This window comes from Pyrgilauda ruficollis, unplaced genomic scaffold (assembly GCF_017590135.1).
Source record: "Pyrgilauda ruficollis isolate IOZ18807 unplaced genomic scaffold, ASM1759013v1 scaffold138, whole genome shotgun sequence".
Lineage (NCBI taxonomy): Eukaryota > Metazoa > Chordata > Aves > Passeriformes > Passeridae > Pyrgilauda > Pyrgilauda ruficollis.
This window is the reverse complement of record NW_024512321.1, coordinates 1,051,961-1,076,644: the sequence shown is the minus strand read 5'-3', so window position 1 is coordinate 1,076,644 and position 24,684 is coordinate 1,051,961. Positions and strand designations below refer to the sequence as shown.

Below are 24,684 nucleotides of genomic sequence, written 5' to 3'. Positions count from 1 at the left end.
TTTCTCTCTCTGCCTTCCAGGGAGGGGCAGCTTGGAATAAATTTGAGTCCGAAAGCAAGGACAAATAACAGAACAGAAAAAAAAAAAGGAAAAAAAAAAAAAAAAAAGGATGAGGCCGAGAGGACCTTTGCAAGGCCCTTGCTGAGTTTATCTATTTAACAGTCAATGACATGACCTACATTCTTCTTGTTGGTCTTGTCTACCACCTTCCACCCTCTCCCTGGAGATGGGGCGAGCAGGATTTGGAGATTTGGAGCTGGTCCTTTCCTCCACTGGGGAGGGATGAGAGGAGGAAGCCCCACCTCTCCTTTCCACCCCAGCCGCGGGTGACTCCACCACGTCCCCTCCACGGGGACCCGCTGTGACCGTGCGCCAATGCCAGGTCGTGGCGTGGCACCCAGGAGTGGCAATGTCCTTGTGGCCACTTCTTGGCGTGTCCCATCTCCTTCCTTCTTGGATGAGCTGGTGAGGGAGAGGTGGGGGAGCCAGGGATGTCCCTCCAGGCTGGGTCTGCCCCAGCCAGGCCACATCCCAGCGAGGCTCCCGCAGGTGTCCCCTCTCGGTGTCCCCAAACAACCCTGATCTTCTGGGCCCTCTGTGGTGGCTGCTGGGCATCCTTCCACACCTCCCCGTGGCAGAGCAGGAGGGCTCCTGGTGTGCTGCAGAGACCAGAGACCATCTTGGCAGGGCTCGTCCCCTGCAGCCCCTCCCCACCCTCCTCCTCCTCCTCCTCCTCGCTCTCTTCCAGGCTCACTCCTCCAGTCCTGCCTGGGAAAGCTCGTGTTGTCCTGAACCTACAGCTACTATACTCTATAAAGTAATATTCCCCCTCTCTGCTGAGAACAATACAAAAGTTACTCCATCTTACCAAAGGTTTCAAAAGAAACCAAACACTTCTCTCGCTCGGTTCCGATTTAATTTAATCATTTCTTTAAAACGTGGTTTTGTTTTGTTTGTTTCGTTTGTTTTCCGGAAAAAAAAAAAGTCCTTTTTCTTCCCTTTCTGCTCAGACCTCTGTCTGAAGGTCAATAATGTCTTGTCCCACCAAGGGGATGGTGGCCCCTGTTTTCTCCCACTCTACAGTTTTTAGTTCTAGGGGAGACTGTGCCACAGGTTCGATGTCCTTTTTAACCCATGATGGCGGGGACTGGACTTTCCTGATGCCTTCCCAGGGTCTCTTGTTTGGTGTCTGCTGTTTTTCTTGCTGCAGGAGGAGGGAAGTGTGAGAAAGGAGAGAGAGAAAGAAAGAAAAGTTAGTGCTAAATGCAAGAAAGACCATGATTTTACCTCCTCTTGTATCAACAAATCGTTTTTTCCGTGCAGCTTCTCACCCAAAATAAAGTGGGGTATCAATGAAAATGACACTTAGCTTACAAACTGTCTATTTTCAAGAAGAAAATATTGTTTTTCGTTCCACTGCCACCTCCATCATTTAATGACTGGATATTTCAGCCTTCAGCTGAGGTTTTTGCTACTGAAAAACTGAGAGTGGTTTTGAGAGTATCAGCTCTTTTTCTACTTCCACAGATGTAGTGACAGGACAAGGGGTGATGGCTTTAAGATGAAGGAGGTCAGATTTAGATGGAATATTGGGAAGAAATTCTTCCCTGTGAGGGTGGGGAGGCCCTGGAATGGAATTCCCAGAGAAGCTGTGGCTGCCCCATCCTTGGAAGTATCCAAGACCAGCTTGGACAGGGCCTTGGGATTCTGGAACTATAGGTGGAACTACATGAACTATAGGATTTATAAGATCCTATAAGATCTTAAAGAACTATTAAGGTCTTAAAGAACTATAAGAAACTATCAAGAACCATAAGATCTTTAAGGTCCCTTCCAACCCAACCCACGTATGAAATCTAGATTACAATGAGGTCTTCCTGAACACCCATTGCATTTGATGCACAGCTGTTTGCAGACTCTTTAATTGCAGCAAAACCTGCTCCCTGCTCCACCAGGGAAACAAATCTGTGCTGCTTGAGGAGCTGGAGCTCAGCTCGGAGGCTGAAAACATTTCCACCAACTCCACATCAAGCCCTGGAGGCTTTAATTACCCAGTCTCCCGCCAGCACCCCACCACAGATATTGATCCAGAAAATCTTTCCATGTTTTTGCTGATATGCTCTGGGGAGGGCTGAGGGGCTGGAAAATGGGTGTGTTCCTCAGTGGGTAGAGAAAGGAAAGGTTTTAAATGAGTTGTTCCACTCAACTTCTCCCCTCCAAACACCAGTGATGCTTTCCACAGTTCATTATCTCCACAAAAACACTCCAACACTGGGCAAGAAAAGGCTTCCCTGGACATGACAGAGCCCTTTTGAGCCACCTGCCAAAGGAGAAGTGGGAAGGGTGGGAGGAAAGTGTGGAGGATGACAACAAGGAGGGAAAAGCCTGGAGAGAAGGTGAGGAGCCAGATGTGCAGGGGACATGTCACCAGGACGGGGCACAGCTCGAGGCTGTCACCAAAATGTATTGACTGAGGGGAGATGAAGCCACAAAAGGCTGTGGGGTCACTCCAGGATGCTGCTTAGAGCCTTGTAGCTCCGTAGGAAACTTCCATCCCCATCTGCTGCAGGCACATCCAGCAGCCTCAGCTCCTCAGTTTGTCCTTCCCCGAGATGTTTTTGTCAGGCTGTTTGTCCCAGCTCCACACTGCAGTGCTGACAGGAAAGCTGCTGTGGAATTATCCCTGCAGGGGCAGCTTTCATTGGGTCACCCAAGGCAGGAGTTCTGCTCGTGCAAACTTTAATGTAAAAATAAAATGTGCTTGAAGTTGGTCCTGCACTTCACTACTCCCAGGAGGAAGGCTCTGGGTGAGACTTTTTGGTGGTTAGAAAATGGGGAATGCACAATCCAGGTAAACATCTCCAAGTGAAGTGAAGGCATTCTGAAATTATTTTCATTCAAAGGGAGGAAAATAAGTTTTCAAGTCATTTTAAAGAGATTTTTTTTTTTAATCAGGTTGTGTAAAAGTATTGCTCAAAAGAATGTAAACCACTCAATTCTCAATTTCTTGAAATCTGCAGCTGAGGTTTTAATTAAAGTCTACAATACAGAGCTTTCCTTATGCTGCTGGAGTTATTCTTACTTTATTCCATGACATAACACGACAGTGATTAATACTAATACAAGAGAAAAAGTGATAAAATTCGTGATTTATTCCATTATCTTTTTTGGAACTTACTTTAGAATCACTACAACTAAAATTGGAACCTATTTAACTCTTGTGTGTGTCTTGATGAGACAAGCTGGAAGTTTCCTGAGAGGAAATTTCCACCTACAGTGTTTTTTGGAGACCATCAGTCTGCCTGGAAAGATACAGCTGGAAGGAACACAGCGAAAAAAGCACAAATGGAGAAAAAAACTGGAATGAAATTAAGTTTCCCAAAAGGTGAAGAAAAACAACCTTGTTCAAGACATACTTTTTTCAATGGAAAACATTTTTTTTTTCCTTCCACCACTGCTGTGATGCCACAAGTTTTCAAAGGTGCTGATGTCCACAGCTGTATTAGAGAGCAGGACAAGTGATCTTATGCGTGAAGTTCATAAATAATTCTGTTTTTCCCCTCAAACAAGAGGCCTTTTTTGATGGCATTATTTATGGCCACCTTCAGCATCAGGTTCTGTTTGCAGCCAATCCCTGTTTTAGCAGTCTCTCTCCATCTGCCACACTCCTGACCTTCAGCCTCTCCTTCATGCTGGGAGGATGCTCCCAGATCTGATCATGCACCCTGAACGTGATCAGCAAACCTCAGAGCCCTCCCTGTCATGGGCCAGTGAGCAAGAGGAGATGCAAGGCCAGGGAGGGAACAGAAATTGAAGGAAAAAAAAACAAACCCAAAAACCTGACAAAATAAAAAAATGATGAGCTCACATCTACAGCAGCGGCCTCTGATCAGCCCTGTCACTGGGGAACACCACCTAAGGGTGACAATAATTATTCAAACCCCAGATATTAAATGTTGTGAGTTGTTGAGAAGAGAAAAAAAATAAGAAAGGAAGAGAAAATGAAACAGGAAATATTATTCTGGCAGTGTACAGCTCCATTCTGCACCTGCATCTTGAATATTCTGGGCACTCTGTGGGCTTCCTGAGAGAAGGATAAAGGGAAAATGATAAATGTGGCCAGTTTCCAGCCATGGATAAAGTTATAGAGAATGTCCTGTGGGAGGAAAGATTGTAAATTCCCACTATCAGGCCCTAAAAGAGATTATGGTTGGATGTAAAAGAGGTCTGTGAAGCTCTGAGAGGCTTGTGGATGATAGGAATGGACCACTGATGGTGGGGATTGGGATAATCCCTTCCAACAAAGGAACTCCAGAGCAACCAAGGAGTGAACCCCGGGAGCTGGGCCTGCCCACAGTGCCCAGCCAACCTCCAGGCCACCTTTCCACAGCTCTCTGTCCATCCTGAAAACTTCCAAACTCATGAAAATTACACGGAAACACTCACAAAACCAGCATCCATTCGGTGCCATCCAGTGAAGTGACACCACTCTGCATCAAGGGGTCTCTGAGCACAAATTCCTGCAGTTTTGGGGATCTTTTTGAAGATGCACCACCACAGCCTGGCCCTTTTATCTTTCCAAGCTCCTTTTCACTCTGCCATGGAGGGGGAGGCAGAAACTGCCCTTGGGTCTGACCCCACATGGTGATTTCCATCCTCTTTATCAGTCTACCTGTGACTGTGGTGAGCATAGTGACCCCAAAGGTGTTTATTCACAGTTAGAAGATGAAAAAGAGCTCTGGAAAACGAGGAAATGAAGAAGGGAGACTTGCTTTTAGTTCTGCATTTCTCAGGAAAGGATCAGGTCTGGTGAGGCTGTGAGGGAAGTGCTGGCTCAGGGGCGGCTGCAGAAGGACTTGGTGCCCACTGGGATCTCTGAGCAGGTTAATCAGCCTGGCAGAGCTATGGGAAGGATGCTGGGAGACAATAGAAAATCTCCTCTTGGCACAGGGCACCCTGGGAATTGGTATCAGGCTCCTGGGAACAGCTCCCCTTTTCTTTCCCTCCATATGGAAAAAAGTTTTTATGGGGTCTTGGCCAGTTGAGCAGCACAGAGAAACAGGCACTGGGCTCATGCTCCAACCCTGGCACTTCCCTCCAGCTTCACTGTGGGGTCTTAACAATCCTTGCAGACAGGAGGGAAAACTGAGCTATGCACAGAAAAGAAAGAGAAATCCTGGAGAGAGGGATGTGTAATCTGGCTGGAAAAGGCACTGGAGCTGGCTCAGTGCCTCTGAGACAGCCAGGACTGGCCCCAGACAGGGGCTGAAAGCACCAGGAGCCAGGGACAGAGCCATCACTCTGGCCTGACACAGCCCAGGAGCTTCTGGGAAGGAGGGAAATGTTTATCAGTCCCTGCCTGGTGCCAGGATTGTGAAGGGAAAAAAACAGTGGGAAAGGAAGGAGCACCCACACTCAGAACTGGGGTAAAACCAGCTGCAGACTCGAGGTGTTCATCATCCTGGTGGCACTGGGGGTCTCTTTCATTCAGCTCTGACTTTCATTTTAGCTGCAGATTTTTAAGGTGGAGGGAGAGGATTTGGGACAAAATGTTTTTAGGCTGCAGTGCCAACAAAACCCCCAAATCTCTGACAAAGACAGAGGCAAAGTGCATTGAGATAATCTGCACATCCTCCTGCTGGAGCTGGTCCTGGCAGACTGCAGAGTCACCTGTGCTGGACTCGTGGTGGGTATGGAAAGGTGATGGTGGTGGGTCCCCACCCTGGGTCTTCAGGGAATCATCACAAAATCACAGAATAGTTTAGGTTGGATGGGACACTAAAAACCATCTCATTCCAGCCCCCTGCCATAGGCAGGGACACCTTCCACTATCCCAGGGTGCTCCAAGCTCTGTCCAAACTGGCACTGGACACTTCCAGGGATGGGGTAGCCACAGCTTCTCTGGGCAACCTGTTCCAGGGCCTCAGCACATTCACAGGAAAGAATTTCTTCCCAATATCCCATCTAACCCTGACCTCTGTCAATTTAAAGCCATTCCCTCTTGTCCTGTCACTCCACCCCTGTTCCAAGTCCCTCTCTAGCTCTTCTGCATCCCCTTCAGGCACTGGAAGGGGCTCTAAGGTGTCCCTGGAGCTTTCTCTTCCCCAGGCTGGACAATTCCAATTTTCTCAGCCTTTCCTCACACCAGAGCTGCTCCATCCCTCTGATCACCTTGGTGCTCCACGTCCTTCCAGTGCTGGGATCCCAGAACTGGATGAAAGTTTCCAGGTGGGGTCTGACCAGAGCAGGTTTGAGGGGCAGAATTCCCTCCCTCACCCTCTAAACTTTCCTGTGCTGCCTCCAGAAGTCCAGGCTGGCTTCATCCCGAGCTCCTGTATCCCAGCTCTTTTCCTTAGGAGCATCATCCCTGCAGTGCACAAATACAGCCCAAGAGTCTGCTCTGAGGCACAGTTTGGATTTCCCACTTCATCCAAAGCCCATGAACCGCTCAGGCTGCTCAAGCTGCACCTCCCTTTTTTTAACAGCCAGTTTTTATGGTTACCCTGAAAAACTGAGGAGCAGCTCAGGGCCTTCCACAGAGCCCTCGGTGATAACTCCCCTGGAACTCCCTCCCATGCTGTTTTCCTTGCCTCTGGTGTCAGCTTGAAGGATATTTCACGACCCAAATAGTCTCTCCCCATGACACTGATGACTCCAGGACCAGGATGAATTTATTCAGAGCGTAGAGCAGGGAATTTGAAGGATAAATGTGGCTCACGCTCGTCTAATCCATCTTCAGATCAATGTTGATGAAAAGTGATTAGAAAATGGGAAAGCTGTCTTGTTCCTTTAGAGAATGATAAATTTTCCTTCCTTCTCAGAAACAAGTAGCTGCAGTTCTTTCATTTTATACTACTGAACTACAAAGATTATGCTTTCTCTTTTTTTCTCCTTTTCATTTAGGAGAAAATCAAAATAAAAGGAAATGGCTGGCTTTGTTCAGAATTTCATTAAATTAAATTGGAAAAAAAAAAGTAGAAATAATTTGTGGTTTTAACTTGGAGATCAGTTAGGAAACTTGAAATACCCAGCATTTCCTGGCCTATAAAAATATGTCTTCTGCTTCTGTATTCCCTGAAGCTCATCCATCCTGAAGGGGTGGCTGTGAGATAAACTCTAGCGAGGCCAAACAGCTGAAGGTGAACAGGCTCTGGATCAAGGAAGTCTTTTACTGACTCCAGAAAAGCCTGAAGGCTGCACAGAACACCTGTGGTCCCATCAGCATCAGGAACAGGCTGTTTTCCAGAGCATCCTTGCTGTTAATCCAGATGGTCCAATCCCAACCTTTTTTGGGACAATGCTTATGGTCTGTGAAGAGCCCACCTGGAGGACTAAATTCCCTAAAATGCTGAAAACTCCCAGAGCTGCCTCACGGAGGCAACTGGGGATGCAGGAGGGGACCAAGAGCACCCAAAGCATAATTATTCATAGAATCTTTTATTTAGACAAAGAATTATTCAGACTTCAGAGTATAAAAACCCAGGAGTTTCAATGTGCTGGTGGCACTGCCTGGTGTTGGAGCAGAGGATACATGGAACAGATTTCTCTGGGACAAATTTTGTCCCCTAACTGTTGGGACAAAAGGTGCTGGATGATCTGCAGGAGGAGGTGAACTTCTGATTGATGGTGTATTTCGATACCTGGGAGCTGGCAGATGGTTTATGGCTGACTGAATTAAGATTTGACGTCATTTTCATAACAGAATTTATTGCGGTAATTATCAGACTTTATGCAGAGCTCCTCCCTATAAAAGCTTCACTAATTGGTCCGTTAAAATTTGCCTTTAAGCAGTGCCGAGAGGATTGAAGATGTGACACAAAGACACCCTTCCCAAAAGTGGAGCTTCCCTTGAAGAGGTACACCCAGCCAGCAGATTCCCAATGTTCCAATTCCTGCAGCAGAGCACACCAGGGAGAACAGCCCTGCCTGGGGATAAACTGCAATATCCATCAATATTCATAAAATCATAGAATTATAGAATCAGGGAATTAATTGGGTTGAAAGGGACAGTAAGATCATCTCATTCCACCCCCCTGCCGTGGGCAGGGACACCTTCCACTATCCCAGGGTGCTCCAAGCTCTGTGCAAGCTGACCTTGGACTATTCCAGGGACAGTGCAGCCACAGCTTCACTGGGCAACCTGTGCCAAGGCCTTACCACCCTCACAGGGAAGAATTTCTTCCTAATACTCAATCTAAACCTGCCCTCTGTCATCTTAAAGCCCTTTTCCCTTGTGCTGTGGCTCCATGGTCCTTTTTGCTAAACACTCCATTAGGCTGCCAAAACCAGTGCTGCTGGAATGGGCAAATCTCCAGATGCCTCAAGAGGAAAGCTCAGAAAAATCTCGTTGTGAGAAAAGAAAGTGAGGAATCAAGAGAGAAGCACTGTCCAGAAGGAAATAAGGAAAAATTAGGCAGAAAAACCTTTATAGCTTTTTAGAGTAGGTTTTGGAGCAGGCACTTTTCAGGATCAGCAGGGATTTGGGATGGGATTTGAGAGTTGTGTTTTTTCCCAGAGAAGCTGTGGCTGCCCCATCCCTGGAAGTGTCCAAGGCCAGCCTGGATGGGGTTTGGAACAACCTGGCATAGTGGAAGGTGTCCCTGCCCATGGCAGGGGGTGGAATGAGGCGATCTTTAATGTTCCTTCCAATCCAAACCATTCTGTGATTCTGTGAATTATAAACTGAGTCCAGATCCTGCATGTGAGCTGCAGGACAGGAGCCAAAGCAAAAGCCATTCCAGCTGCAGGGAGCTGAATGTGGCAGGGAGCTCATCAACACGAAGGAGAAAATCCAAGGAATTTGTAGAGCTCTGTCCAGCGCTGACCTCGGCACAAGCAAAGAGCTGCTGTTTAAAATGAATGCCAAGCCAGATGCTGGCAGGAAAAGAGGAATATGGATGTGATTCCAGCTTCTGTAATGGAGCTGGATCAAAGGATTCCTGCTGAGGGGGAAGCAGTAGCACCACTTCCAGTGCTATCACAATGTAGGAGAAGCAAAACCTTGGCTTTTTTAAAAACCTACAAAACCACAGACCCCTCTCAATGCCCAGCCCAAACCCTGGAATTTCTTTAGCAATTAACTCCCAAGGAGCATCAGCATTGGAGATGTTAAACCCTGAGAACACAGATCTGTACAGGAAAAATATTTCCTGTGTAGTACAAAGCAGCTTGAAAATAACCACTACCCTGCTTTAATGTGAAGAACTCTCAGCTACAAGAATTCAAAGCTGGGTAACTCTGTGTATTTAGGAGGAAAAAGGGGAAGAAATTGTGTGGTGGAGCCTGCAGTCTGCCAGGCAAAGGTCAGGCTTTGAAAGGGAGAAACAAACTTGCAGCACAATTTTCCAACAATGGGGTTTTTTTCTTTTTTTTTGTAGCAACTGGGGATCTAAAGAAGGAGTCAAAGTGATGGGAGTGATTAGGAAGGAAGAACTCTGACGTCTGAATCAGTCCTAAGCTAACATTCCAGTATACATCCAAAATCTCCCTTATATAAAGTGAGATTTATAATCCACGTGGAAGCCACTCACTGCTTATTGCAGCCTTAAAAATGAGGGTTTGGTGCATCCCAGACACCAAGAGAGCTTTAAATTTTCATCAGGATGCCTGGTGGGGGTGGCTGGGTATTTTGATGCAAATCCTGCTGTGGTTGTCTCCAAGTCTTTGGTTCCTTTGATGCTTTCTGGTTGCAAATGAGCTGTCAGGGGGATAAATATTCCACACACACAGAGCTAATTCAGTTTTCCTCTCAGGGGCTATACCAGCTTCCAGTTTGGTCTGGGATTAAATGGAAGGGCAACAGTGTGAAACATCCACAGGTTTGGTAGGAGGGTGAGCACAGCAAACCAGCTGTTCCTGAGGTGCTATTTTTAGGTTCTTCCATCTCTTCAGGTGGTCAGAGAAAATCTGTCCCAAATTCCAGCAAAACATGAGCAAAAAATTCTGGCCTACAACCCCAACATTTCCTTCTGAGATAGGAAAAAAATCAGCTCCACCTTCCTTGCCTCACCTGAAGACTGCAAGTGAGAAAAAATTTACCACAGAATATCCAGAGTGGGAAGGGACCTGCCAGGATCATGGTAAGGTCATACAGAGATGCATCAGTGCATTGAAAACCTGACTTTTCAACTTGGCTGTCATCAGATCTTGCTGGATGTCGTCCTGCTCCAATCTTAATTCCCTAGTATGGAAAAATTAACTTTGGGAAATAGTGTCTATATCCCTGATCAGTCCATACAGCCACAAATCACAGAATCCCTGAATGGTTTGGGTTGGAAGGGATCTCAAACATTGCCTCATTCCCCCGCCTGCCACAGGCAGGGACACCTTCCACTATCCCAGGTTGTTCCAAGCCCTGTCCTACATGGCCTTGGGCACTTCCAGGGATGAAACATACAAAGCTCCTCTGGAAAACCTGTGCCAGGGCCTTACAGGGATGAACTTTTCCCCAGTATCCCACCTAAATGTCCCTCCTTCAGCTCAAAGCCATTGAGTATGACCACATTTTTCTGCTGCAGGGAAGAGGTGGGCAAGGCTTGGACAACACCTGGATGTGTGTTCCTGTGTGCTTTGAACGTGGATCCTGCTGGAAAATGTGATTTTAATCAAGAATACGTGAGGGTGCTTCCAGTGGGAGCATTTTAGAGTTGAGGTACAGACAAAAGATACTATGTGTCACATGGAATAAATTTTATGTAATAAACTGGAAAAGAAAATATGGGAAAATCCATGCTTATTCCTCAAGGAAGGGCAATTCTTTATTATTGTACTCTGAGGCTCAACTTAGTCCACCATTAGGAATGTGCTTTGACTTCCAGCAAAATAACTGCAGTGAAACAATAACTGTGGTCACTGCCACATCCCTGGGAATGCCTGGAATATGAGCAAGATTCAGACCTGACTGATATTCCAGGAACTACCCTGCTTCCCATAATTCTGACATATTCTCATTAGGAAGCTGCGGGCAGTGGGGACACCCCAATCCCAGTGGGATGTGGATTAGGACTCCTCAACCACAGGTTGATGGAAAAGCAGAATTCATCCCCAAACCTGTCTCCATCTAAAACTCCCTACAACTCAAAGTCTCTCTTCCCAAGGGATTGGACAAGAGGAAATCTGCTCAAGTTGTGCCAGGGGAGGTTTAGGCTGGATATTAGGAAAAATTTCTTCACTGAAAGGGTGGTCAAGAGCTGGGACACTGAATATCGGAACAGGTGCCCAGGGAAGTGCTGGAGTCACATTCTGGGAGGCATTTTTAGTTGTGGCACTTTGGGTCACAGTTTAGTGGTTGGACTTGGTGATTTTAGAGGTATTTTTCAACCTTAAGGATTCTGTTTATGATTCCAGCTGAGAGTCCCTGTTTATGATTCCAGCTCTGCCAGTTACTTCTCTGGGACAGTGAGCAAAGGACATTTTTCTTTATCAAGTGTATATAGTACTAATATTGATCCCAAGTTTCCATCTGTCAGGATATCTAAAAAGGAGGAACACATGTCCTTGTATAAACCTTTAAATCGTGGCTGAAAACTCCCCAAAAAGGGGTTCTAAAAATCATATTTTACCCTCGAAGCTGGAGAAATTCTCAACAATAAATAAAATGTGGCGGTTGAATTTTCCACCCTTTTTCCTAAAGAGACTGAAAATCTGTCACTTCATCCCATTCTTTTCTTGGTATTTCCTTAAAATCTGACAATTTAGGAGTTAATGTGAAAGCAACTTGTGTTTAGTGTGACACTGGAGTACTGTGTGGATGGCATGTACAATAAAACCCCTAAAAAATGGCCAGCACCATTCCTAGGAATCCACATGATGCCTGTCCTGTGCAGACATTTAATTCCAGTTTCATCAGCACTTTTCTGACCTTGGAGCTGAGGGAGAAGAGAGGAACAGCAAGATCAGGACAAGCATTGCATCCTGGAAAGGACTGAGGACAATGGGACATGCTGCCAGGAGAGGCTGGGAAAATGCCAGGCTTGGAGAGAGACTTGGGAGCTTGACTTTGTGGTTGTTTATTTAAAAAGGAAATCAGAGAGAACAGAAATGCAGGCAGACGGAGCAGACCCAGGAAATATCCCTTCTGCTCTGGGATGAGGAAGGGTTCAGGGGTGCTCCAGGATCCTGATGACCTTGCTCATGCCAAGGCACAGAGCTTTCTGCTGGTTAAGGAATGTTTGGATTCATGTCTGTCTTAGGTTGAAAGATGTAGCTGGGGGTGTGTATTCTATTTGCCATCTGTTAGAGGTGGGGCAGTTATCTTCTGTTAATTGGGCAGTTTTTCTTTATCTCTTCCACACACCAATCCCCCCTCCAGGAGATCTCTTCTGTTCATGGCTAGTGAGCGTCACTGCATGGCTGATAAAATTCCATCATCCCATTGGGAGATGCTCCACCCAGGGGGAGGAGCCAAACATTCCTGCCTGGATAGAATCTGACACTTGGAACACCACAGCAGCCTTTTCCCACTGGATTCCCAGAGGAGCAGCTTTCTTCTGCCCTGCATTCCCAGAGGAAGAGCAGGCCCATCTCCAGCACCCCTGGAGTTTCAGAGGAAAACTCCCCCCTTGTGCAGGATCCCTGCTCCAGCAGAACCACAGCTGGCACTGCAGGAGGGCTGAGCCCCCATGGGATGGGACTGTGCCACCACCTTGACCCACAGGGGGTCAGCTCCTGTTCTGACTCTGTTAGCATTTTTTTTTCTCTTTTTGTACTATTGCATTTGTACTTTTAATTTTCCTAGTAAAGAACTATTGTTCCTGCTCCCATATCTTTGCCTGAGAGCCCCTTAATTTCAAAATTATAATAATTTGGAGGGAGGGGCTTTACATTTTTCATTTCAAGGGAGTCTCCTGCCTTCCTTAGCACACAACTGTTTTTCAAAACAAGACAATGTCATGGAAGGGGTTGGGATAGGTCCAAGATGCTCTGCAGTGCAAATGAAAGCCAGACTTACACTAAGGTTTGTTTTATCACTGCAACCAGAAGAAGCACTCCTTCGTTTTATAACCTAAACACACATAAAAGAGAAAACATTCTTTTGTTGTTCCTTTAATCCCTGTTATCTGCTATTTGCCTTTTCAAGGCGAGCTGAAGATGGGACCTGAGTTCCAATGGGGTTCTCAGCAAAAAATGGTAGAAAAAGGGCTGGAAAAAAACCTGTTTATTTGACTTTGTATTGCTTTGGATGTTTTCTAAACCAATACCCACACCTGACTTGCCAATCCTGCTCTTCACAAGCTCCCCCACTCCTGTTACATCCAAGAGAAAATTCCCATCTTGAAAAAGATTCAGTCAATATGCCAAATCCACCTTCAGAACCTCCTTCAGCAGCTCAAAGCTCTTTGATGCTGACAGCAGCAAATTTAATTCTACATAGATGCATCTCTGAAATGCTAAAACCTTCCCAATCTATAAACCCCTCCTGCAAATAGACCACAGATTAGCTTTTACATCGCATTTAAGCATTTTTTGGGTTTACAGCTGCATCATACTAAAATAACTGCAAAAAAAAACCCCGAGAGGTGACACAGAGTGAGACATACTGGGATTCTGGGCCAGGCAGAATTCTTTGGTCTGAACCTGTAGACCCACTGCCTCTCACTTTGTTATGAGCAGCCCATAATGACACCTTGCCACATGCAATAGAAGTTGAATTTGCTGGGGTAACATCTCTGGAGCTCAGCACAGCAATGCTGTGAGGTCAGAACACAGACCAAAGGCTCTGTAGTGCTCTGCTTCCCTCCAAAAATCCCCAAACCTCTTGTTCCATCACCCTCTGAGCTCTGCTCTTGTCTCCAAGGGACTCCCATGAAAATAAGCCCCACCAGTGCCACATCTGCCACACTGCAGGAGAGTGCTACATCCTCGATCTGTCTTAGGATCATGGAATCCCTGAGGCTGGAAAAGACCTCCAAGATCACTGATCCAACTGTCAACCCAGCACTGCCAAGGCCACCCCTAAACCGTGTCCCCAGGTGCCACATCCACGTGGCTTCTGAACATTTCCAGGGATGGTGATTCCACCACTTCTCTGGGGCAGCCTCCTCCAATGCTTGGCCACCCGTTCAGTGCAGAAATTTTTCCAAATATCCAACCTGAACTTCCCCTGGTGCAACTGGAGATGATTCATCTTGTTCTATCACTTTTTACCTGGGAGGGAAGACCAACTCCCACCCGGCCCCAACCTTCTGTCAGGGATTTCTAGAGAGCAGAAGGTCCCCCCTGAACCTCCTTTTCTCCAGGCTGAGTCCCACCCAGCTCCCTCAAGTGCTGCTCATCAGACTTGTGCTCCAGACCCTTCTCCATCTTTCTTGCCCTTCTCTCACCAGCCCCTCCATTTCTTTCTTGTCATGAGGGACTTTAATTACAAATCACCAAGAACTGTTATAATTCGCTCACCTCGCCTCTCTCCTGAGTGCAGGAAATTTAATTTCTTACTGTCGACCTGGCTCTGCTGCTTGTTTTTCTCTTCAGCTGGAGCTGTAAGAATTCCTTGCAGCCTTTCAGTCCTTGCCCAGCTGGCTGGAAGGTGCCATCTGCCTGCTCTTCCTTATTTTATTATTTACAACACCAATTATTACAAAGGCTCCTGATAATTTTTTCCAGTCCCAGATCTCTGCCCCTATTAAAGTCTGAAAGGCCCTTCCATAAGTCTGTCTCCTTTAAAGGAGCCCTCTTTTCCCTGGAACTTTGCTGCTGGATATCCCAGGATCACAGAATGGTTTGAGTCAGAAAAGACTATAAACATAATCTTCTTCCAACCCCCTGCCATGAGCAGGGACATCTTCCTCTATCCCAGGTTGCTCCAAACCCTGGCCTTGGACACTTCCAGGGATCCAGGGGCAGCCACAGCTTCTCTGAGCAACCTGTGCCAGGTCTCACCAACCTCACTGGGAAGAATTTCTTCCCAATATTCCATCTAACCCCACTCTCTTTCAGGTTAAAGCCCTTGCCCCTTGTTGGCTGTCAGAGTCTTGTCACTACATGACCTTGTCAAAGTCCCTCTCCAGCTCCTGTAGGGACTGAAAGGCCACAATGAGCTCATCTAGGAGCCTTCTCCAGCCTGAACAATCCAAATTTTCTCAGCCTTTCCTCATAGGAGAGATGCTCCAGCCCTTGGAGAACCTTCATGGCCTTGTCTGGACCTGCTCATTTCCACACGCTCGTATCACGGGTGATCAGCTGTCACAAATAACCTACATTTAATAGTCTCCAGTCCCCAAAATGTGCTCCCAACATCACACCTTAAATCCCACCGTTGTGGCCATCCTAAATATCCCATCACTGCCACCTTGTCCTCTGCCTCAGCCCCACAAGGGATGGGAGATGCTTCCCCTCTTTCTGCCCTCTCCACTTTCCACCCAGATTTCCTCATGGTCAACCCAATTTCCAGTTCCCGCCTAGGAGTGGATGAACAGGGGCACAAAGGGAGGACCTGGAAAGGAATGCTAAGGACAGACAAAGGGAAAAACAACACCAAAGACAGACATGGGGACAGACATCCTGCTCCTGGGCTGCTGTGTGGTGCATGTGTGTTTTTTGCAACATGCATGGTCGAAAACCAATTTACTGCTGGCTCCCATGTTCCTACTGGCACCAGAGGGTTTCTGGAAGTGTCTGACTAACCTTGCTGTCCGTTGTTGGAGACTCCTTCTCCTTCTCTGCGTGCTGGAGTTTTCTGTTCAGGTCCTGGAACATGTCTTGGTGACGTTTCCTTGTGTGCATGATTTTCTGGAGCAAACACAAAGGGCCACAGGTCAGCAAACCCTATCAAGAACACGTCCTCCCCCAGAGTTACATCATTTAACCCCAGCTCTGCCTCCCTGCAGGTGCCTAAAATACCTTCTGCATTTACTGAGGACCCACTGCAGCACTGCCTTTATTTTCAAGGTGAGATGGTGGGAGAAAGTAGAAAATACTAATTTTTGACCTAAAAAAACCCCTTAAACTTGCAACAATCAAATTTTTATGCTGCAGAATTTGAGCTTGACTGTCAGTGTTCTGAGGAGGGCTTGCTGCCCTTCTTTAACTAATACCTGTCCCAGTGCTCAGCCTTTCCTCAGTTTGTAACCTCTGTAAATGTGTACCCAAATGTGTAAAATTGGGGTAATTTCATTAGAAAATGTTCCACAATCTCATTTTCTTTTTAATTCCACCAGTCTGCTTTTCACTTCTACCTTCTGCTGCCCAGAAGGAGAGGCAGGGCAATTTCTAGAAGGATTTCCCTTTCCATGTATGAGCAAGCTGAACATGGATTTCCTGTGCTCTGGCAAGGGTGAGATAATTGGAGAGGATGGCTCAAAAAATTTGGGACCAGCGTTCAGAAAGGGATGTACTCACCTCAAAATCTAACTCTGCATACCGGGATTTCCGCCTCTGGATATTCAGGAGAGAAAAAGATGGGTAAAGGTTAGTAAGAGAATAACACAGGAAAAATCCCTGTCTTTTCCCTTTTTCTACACCTTTAACGTGTTTTTCTGGCTCTTCATGATGGAAACTGCCAAATATTTTACATTATTTAATCTTTTATGTTGGAAGGGATCTTAAAATCAACCAGTTCCAACCTCCTGCCATGGGCACGGACACTTTCCACTATCCCAGGTTGCTCCAAGCTCCCTCTAGCCTGGATCACTGGGTGTTCTCATCTGTATCATGACTGAAACCATCAAAATGGGAAATAGGGCAGAGGATCAAAAGGGGAAAAGATAAGGCAGGCCATGTGCCAGGCATTAAAATGAACACTCTTTGATAAATTAACTTCTTTTTTGACTTTGCAGCACCTGTAGGGCTAAAAATAGTTGATCCAGCAATGGAACGTGCTCTGGAAGTTGTGACATCACATTCCAAAACATGACCACATGCCAGTTGTCCCTCAGGGTAATATGGCATTGCATCCTGGGCTACATTTTCCCTAAAGTTCTTCTTTCCAACCCCCTGGAGTGGCGGGATTGAGGGCAGAACGCCACCCTGGGCTGAGAACAACACCATTTCCACGCTCACCTCCAAGGAGCTCATGGAGAGGGTGGAGACGGTCTCGCTCTTCGACACCACACCCGAGTTCCCTGAGTCACCCGTGTCACACAGGCTGTTGGGAATCTGTGACTCGTTGGAGATGTTCTGTGGAGCCAGCTGCTGCTGCTGCTGGATCATGGAGGAACCCTGCACCTCACTGCACGCCATGGACACCGGCTCCCGCGGGGGACTCTTGACCACGAAGCCCGGGTCGGTGGCCATGCTGAGGTGGATGAGCCGTGTCTGAGGCATCTGGTCGATGTTGATGCTGTATTTGCTCTCATCTTTGGGTTTGGCTCTCAAGGTGGACGTGTTGGTGGGCAGGATCACGTAGCTGGTGTCCAGGGTCTGCTCTTGCGCCCGCGAGAGCTCCGAATCCAACTTCTTGAAGATGTCCCCGTCACAGATGTAGATGGATTTCGGCGGCTGGTTTTTGTCCTTCTTCAGGGTGAGGGAGTGGTTGCTGAACTCGTTCAGGTTGATGGCCCCCAGGTAGTGTGGGGAGCCCTGAAGGTGCATCTTGGAGACGTTGGCTGGAAGACTGTTGAAGTTGGATGAGCCTTTCTGGTGGTTGAGTTTCAGTTTCTCCTCGTCGGGCAGCGACGGGCGCTTCAGGGTCCCCGTAATGGTCGAGGTTCTGCACGTGGTGATGTCTTTGTTCAGCACTGGGGAGACAGAAAAGTGTCCTCAGCACCTCACCTGGGGTTTTGTTGACATATCAAGACGCCTCTCACAATCACTCCCCACCAACACCTCTCCCAAAGAGGCACAACAGTGTTTAACATTATTTGTGTTTTTAAAATCCAGGATACCGAAGGCAAAATTGAAGCTAGGGAGGAAAAAACTGTTATTTTAGGAGAGTTCTCTGTGATGTGAGTTTTCCAACACAACCATGGCCAAAACTCCCATCTAGGCCAACAATATCCTGAAAACCAAAGAGAGTTTTAGATATTTAGTACGTCTAGTATATGCATGTGTATATGAAATCTATACATTATTAGCCTATGGAGTAGAATTCTTTAAAATAAAAGGTTGCTTTCATTTAAAAAATTATTTTGATTCAGGAAATAGCTGAAATACAACATTATCAATGATTCATACAACTATAAAATCATCAAATGGCCTGGGCTGGAAGAGAACTTAAAAGATCATCGAGTTCCAGCCCCCTTCAAATTTAATTTTTTGTACTAACTCACTAAAATACTTCAGGTTGCTCTGTTCCCTTAACAGTTCCAGTGTTAATAAATTGGTATTTTGAAACACATCATATTTTGTTATGAATTTCAAACTGCTCTCCAAAAAGTCTTACATTCCAGTAATCATGGTAAGCCTTTGTGATAGCTCATTATTTAGCAATTTTCTATTTCCCTTCAGGAAAGCAAGTGGTGACAGGAATATTCCTTAAAAAGAGAGGAAAAGTTTAAACTGAGGAGAAAGTGAACACGTCATAAAGGACATTTAGACACTCATTCCCACACAACACTGTCTGCAAAAAAAATATTTTGCCCCTTTTCCAGGCATAATAATCTATTGCTCAGTTGATTTCAGGCTGCAACAAAGATCCTGGGAAAATAATGGTGTCAACCCTGATGTCTCAATTGGGTGGAAAATCAGAGAATCATGGAAATCTGACTGTGGGGCAGGGACAAAGTGTTGTGGGCTACTTACCCAGGACTTCAGTACAGCAAAAGAGAAAGAAAAGTATGCTCCCCTTTCACCCACCGTAAGGAGGAAATAAAAAAAAGGTAAATGGATCTTTTTTAGGACCAGGGAGAAGGATTTTTGGGGTGAGCTGACATTATTCAGCTGCTCCATGTGGGACAGAGGTGGGATGGGCATCCCATGGCACTGAGGACACACTGATTTTCCTACCAGCTCCGAGTGGGAGTGAGGGAAGATCAAAGCTCCCCCCCCACAAGACTACAGAGCACGTAAGGCAGGATGAGCAGGGCACCAAGGAGAATAAAAAGAGCTTGTAAAGAGCTTTTAAAGCTGAAAACTCTGGCAGCCACGAACATCTTGGCATTGCTGGGATAAATCAGAGCAAGTAAAACCCTTCCCTTGGGAGTCCCAGCAAGGTTTATTGATCCAGGCTCTTCTCCATGCTCACATCGGCTGCAGAAAATAGGTTTGGAGAGGTTTCCATTTGGAAATCTCCAAGCAAGGAGCAGAGTGAGCCTTCAACAACAAGCCCTGGAGCAAGTCCTACCAGGGGATCAATGTGAGGGAGCTCTGAGTGGTCTCAGCCACATCTCCAATCCATCACAAGAGGGGAGATGGTGCCTCCAGGAGAAGTGATGGCCAGAAACCATTGGACAGGTTCCTGGTTTTTATTATTTAATAAGCAGAGTGCATGGGATGATGCACCACTCCAAAAGGTCTCTGAAATGAGGTTTATTATTAACTACTTATCTTGGCACAATCTAATAGCACTCCATGAGAGGAGGAGAATCTCCAGGCAGACCAATACAAATTATAGAGTTGGATGCTGGCAAAGGAGGGGAAGCTTAGGCTGTTGGCAAGCTGCTGATCCAGGGGCTTCTGCCATGAAATCACGTGAAATGAATCAGCTCCTTCCTCTGGGAAACTCAATTTGGGATGAAGAGGTGTGGTGGCAAATCCAGAAAGGCTCCTCTAGAGGAGGAATCTGGGGTCTGCTGGGGTTTACAGCTGACTCTGTCTGGTGAATGTTCCCTCAGCATCTCCTCAACTCAGACATGGCCCCACACACACGTTTTTCACACATGATTTCTTGGGATTGAGATATTTGGTGTCAAAAGAGACAAATGAGAAGAGGCTGACAGCTAGAAATTAAATTAGAGAGTGTGAGACAGAAAAACAGAAAGAAAAAAAAATTGAGAGACCCTGAAAAGAGATAAATGGACAAAAGTGACCGTGAAATAAGATATCACAGGGGTAAGTGAGATAAATATACTGTGACTGTGATAAGCACAGGGAGAGGGAGTGAGGCAGAGAGATGGACAGGAAAAGATAAATAAGATATAGATAGATATTAGACAGATAAATGATAGTGACAGTGATAGACAATATACAGAAACACAGTGACAGGGACAAATGTTGACAGATAGAAATACATAAATAATAGGTACAGCAAGACAGACAGTTGAGGACAGAGATAAATAAGTGATTGTGAGACAGAATGAAAGAGATGAATTATAGATAAATACATTAGAAGCAGATAAATAAATGATAGATGAGATAAAGAAAAGGATAAATGAAAAGGACAGGTAGATGTTTATAGAAAGAGAGAGAGGAGGGGAGAAAGACAAAAGGCAGAGCAGGGAAAGAAGGAGAGAAAGAGAGAAGGAAAGAAGACAGGAGAAAAAGAAAGAAGGAAGGCAAGAAAGAAAGATTAATAAAAAGACAGAGAGAGAAGATTTGCCATAGTGGTAAGTGAACACAGAGTGTGCTGTCCCTGGCTTGGGAAGATCCTGGTTTGGAAGATATGAATTATGCAATTCCCAAGCAAGCTGGTATTTCTCTTGCTTGGCAGAGGGGAGAAGTCTGGAAGGGCAAATGAAAGCCTCAGTATCTACAAAGGGTAAGAAAAATAACCTCAGCCAAAAGGTCAGGCATGCCAGGTCCAGGACAGGATGACACCTGCAGAGAGGAACAGGCAGCCAGGGAGAATCCAGGCAGCACAGACACCCCTGGGATTATTGGGAAAAGGGGCTGTCAACTCATGCACATCCTCAGGATCCGGAGGAACCTGTGTGATGAACACACAGCAGAAAGGAACAGGCAGAGGAGGAGAGATCCAACCACTTCCAGGTGCACAGAAGAGCCTGGAGCCAGGTGGAGTGGTGGGAAGGCTCTCCAGATTCCAGACTTTCTACAAAGACACCCTTCATGAGCACACAGCTGCCTGGGGTTGGCAGGAGTCCAGCAGGGCTTGCTGGAACAAAGAAGGATCGCAGTAGGAAGAGATGGATCCCATCTCTTCTTCCTTGATGCTCTTCTCTGCCACCGTGTTACATGGCAAAAAACAATTCCTCAGAGGCAAGGCTTGATCTCAGTTAAAAGGCCAAAAGAGCTACAGGAAAATAGAAAAAGCAAAGGGAGAATTCAGGGTGTTGTTTTCTTTTGGCCGGGGTTGAAAGGAAGGGCAACCCACATGAGGACATGCAAGGCACCAAGACACACACAAAGGAAACAGAAAGGGAAGGAAAAAAATGGCCTAGTTCAATCCCCAAACCAGGTCACTTGCTGATTCTCACCTGTGATGTGCTCACCTGATCTACAAGCCATGTCCACGTCCTTCTCGAAATCGGTCTGAAAGACAGAGAACAGAGAGGGTGTGGTCAAAAAGAGGTGGTGAAGGACAGGAAAACTTGGAAAATGCAAAATCCCCACTTTATTAGTGAGGTGGGTACAGCCTTTGCCAGGAGAGTGGAGGGGAGAGGTTTGGCTTGGATTTTCAAACATGGAAAACACACCATGTTTTTCCACTTGTTGGCTTTTGAATTTTATCACTGATAAAGCTGGAATGTTGCTTTTCAACTGGGGTCCATCTGCTCATCCATTCATTTATTCCTGGGCTGCAGATTAAAATATCTTGCCGAAACACATTTATGCACACTCCTAAAAAAACAGGGAACAGGTTGCTGGCCCAAACTGTTTTGGATGTATCACTCCACACATAAATTTAAGTGGATTCCCCACCCTTTATTAAAGAGATCTGGGGATCCTGCTGGGAATGCTCCACCCCCACTGGGCTTTTTTGTGATCTGTCACCAAGTCACATGAAGTGGGAACAAGTCTCTGCTTCTGAAACTCTTAACATATAAAATCAATGGCTCCCACAGGCACAAAGGCTGAATAACTTTTTCAAGTGGTCTGTGCAGCCAAAGGGAACTCCTTTCTTCTCCCAGGAGGAGTTAATCCTTTTTCTGAAGCTTTGAGCAGATAACATTTCAAAGAACTGGATAAACTGAGTCACAGCAGGCCGTGAGCTTTCATGGAGTAATGGAGAAGCTGCAGACTGGCAAAAGGTAGAAGAGTTCACTGATTATTTCTGGTATCATTTCAGAAAGACACTTAACATAACTGTATTAATGTGATGAAATGAAATCCATTTGAATACTGAGAAGAATGTGGGAAAAATCCCCATCCCCCTGAGATAAACAATTAAATATTAGCAGGTTGACAGCCAAGGGTTTTTCAACTATCTCAGACTTCCTGATGTTAATTTCCCAGTAAATTCTTTGGGATATCAAACAAATCTGAAAAGAACAGAACAGAAATACGACTGAACTAACATTTGAATGGGCAAATGGGATGACACAGAAAAATATAATCTCATTTTCACGATAGGAGTTCCAGAAAAAACGCAGCTGAACAGCCTGCACTAGTTCTGCTGATAAATGAATGAAAGACAGGTTTATATTTAACACCAGTCAAAAAGATTTTGTGGGAAAAACAGTTCTACTCAGCTAAGCTCCTTTTCACTAGCTGGGCAGATCTGGAGATAAACGGAAAAGGTAACAGCAAAAATGTCATCCTGCAAAAGCTTTTGATTCCTTCGGTGATTTTACAACAAAATAACATTGTACCCCTCTAAAAGTACCAGTGAGCAGTCATCACTCACAGGCAGATTCCACAGCTTTTTGTGCTGGAATGTGAGGAAAGTGACTGTAAGCTCCCTGCTCCTCCACACACCCATCAGCAGCGCAGGAGGAAATGCAACATTGCTAAAAAACTGGTAGCTGATACAGAATTTCCCAAGGTGGCTGATAATGAATGGAAATGTGGAGTTGTACAGAGATGCAAAACCCTGAAACTTGGGATGGCGACAGCAGACTGACAATCACAGGATCCACCTTTTTTTCAGGTTGCTGAGAATCTGGAGGGGGCTATATAAATAATTTGAAGGCACGTGATTTTAAGAGAGAGAATAAGAAAGCCCTAGGTGTTAACTTATGGAAAAGAAGATTCAGACTGGGTGTGATTATGGTGTCTAATATTGAACAAGCCAAAGCACCAGGCATGCAAGGGGTCCTCTAATTACCCACAATTAAGCAGAGCGAGAACCTGTCTGAAAATGAGAAGACTCTGCATTTAAATGAGAAATGAGGCACCTGTTTTTAGCAAACACCACCGAGGTGTGGTGGAATTAAAGCTCTGCTGATGTCTTGACTCCAAGATTGTGCTGTTTGAGACGAAGCCTCGTACCCAGGCAGAAACTGCTCAGCACAGGAGTGACTGTAAAAAAAACATCACTGGGCTGTTCTGTAGATCTAATATTAACCAGGAGCTTTTGGAAGTTGCTCAGATCCTCTGATTCTCTGATATCTTTATCTTAACCTCAGAAATTAAATGTTTCTTTTATCAACTACTTCGTAACAGTGGAGCAGAGGCAAGGCAAAGCCCCACAGCCTATTCCTTTACTGTTTGCAAAGGACTTACACAACAGGACCACAATTTACAGAGCTTAAACTATTCCCAATGAAGCAAAGTGTGCTTTTGAGAGAAAAAAAATCCCTCTGAAACAGCATTTTAGCATTTTTAATGACAGTAACCCAATAGACTGTGATTAAAACAGTATTAAACTACTGCTTCCTAGCTCCAGCCAGGACAAGGCAGCTTGATGGGGATGAAAAGGTCTGGAAAACATGAGAGGTGTATTTTGGTTCTTTATTTTTCTGGGAAAGAAAGGATCTCACCAAGATGTCTGCAAAACCTGGTGTGGAAGTTTGAGAACCTTAAAATTACAATGCAACACCCCAGATTTGTGTGAAAAAGTCCATTTTAAGGGCTGTGTTTGCTCAAGCAAAGTTTAAAGGAAATAAGAATGGTGAATTCAGGATCTGGGATGGACAGAGTCCTCTGCTTATCAGTCATGAGTTAAAAATCCCCATAAACCCCCTGCTGAAGGGGAAGTGGGAGATTTCCCTACCATTAGCTGAGCGTGTCCGTTCTGAAATGACCCCCCTGAGTCTCCATTCCCTTCCTCCTGACGATCCACAACCCGGCACTTCACAGCATCCTGGACCTGCAGGAACAGATTGGCAAAGGTCAGAGCCAGACTGACCAAACCACGTTAAATTCTGCTGAAATCCAAAATAAAAATAGCTCGTTAGATCAAAAGGACACGGACCCTGCTTTAGCAGCATCCAGGCATTTCTTTCACATGGTTTATGTGTTACATATTTCACACACTGAAGTGCAACTCTGAGCTTTTCTAGCAACCCTGGGTCACTGCCTAGGTCATTTCCATTTGCTTGATTTATACAGTCAGGAATAAAAATGTCCTTTATTTTGCAGCTTGCAATATGTTTTAAATGGATGCTCCCGCATTAATCATTGTATTGGTGTCTACAAAGTCTGATCAGGATCCTGTAATATAAATCTGAGCCCAAACTCAGTGCAATAATTGGAAAAAAAATCCCAGTGACTGCAGTGGGAGTTAAATGCAGACTCATATTCATAATGCAATTAGTGGAAGGAGTCTCAGCCAAGCCAGTGGTGTAATTCCATTGATTTCATTGGCCTGACATAAGAAATTAATCTGTTTTACTGAATTTAAAGGAACTGTAAGAAGATAAAATTAATATTGAAAAAAAAGTCCCTTCCTGTCTCTTTTATTAATAGTCTCTCCACTCCGTAGGTTGAAAAGAATAAAAGAAACATAAAAGATTCGTCCTTTTCTTCCCTGAT

General features: G+C 45.6%; 1 protein-coding gene across 1 annotated transcript in view; it reads right to left on the bottom strand.

The window, feature by feature from the left end:
* Positions 1-1,006: 1,006 nt before the first annotated feature.
* The window catches only part of ADGRB1 (adhesion G protein-coupled receptor B1), a 198,183-nt gene continuing 174,505 nt past the window's right edge, over positions 1,007-24,684 (bottom strand). The window contains exons 27-32 of the mRNA XM_041459547.1: positions 23,924-24,019; positions 21,246-21,300; positions 16,996-17,672; positions 16,336-16,371; positions 15,622-15,726; positions 1,007-1,204 (exon numbers count right to left, since the gene is read on the bottom strand). Of these exons, the coding sequence (XP_041315481.1) occupies positions 1,007-1,204; positions 15,622-15,726; positions 16,336-16,371; positions 16,996-17,672; positions 21,246-21,300; positions 23,924-24,019 (1,167 nt within the window). The remainder of the gene's footprint in view (positions 1,205-15,621; positions 15,727-16,335; positions 16,372-16,995; positions 17,673-21,245; positions 21,301-23,923; positions 24,020-24,684) is intronic.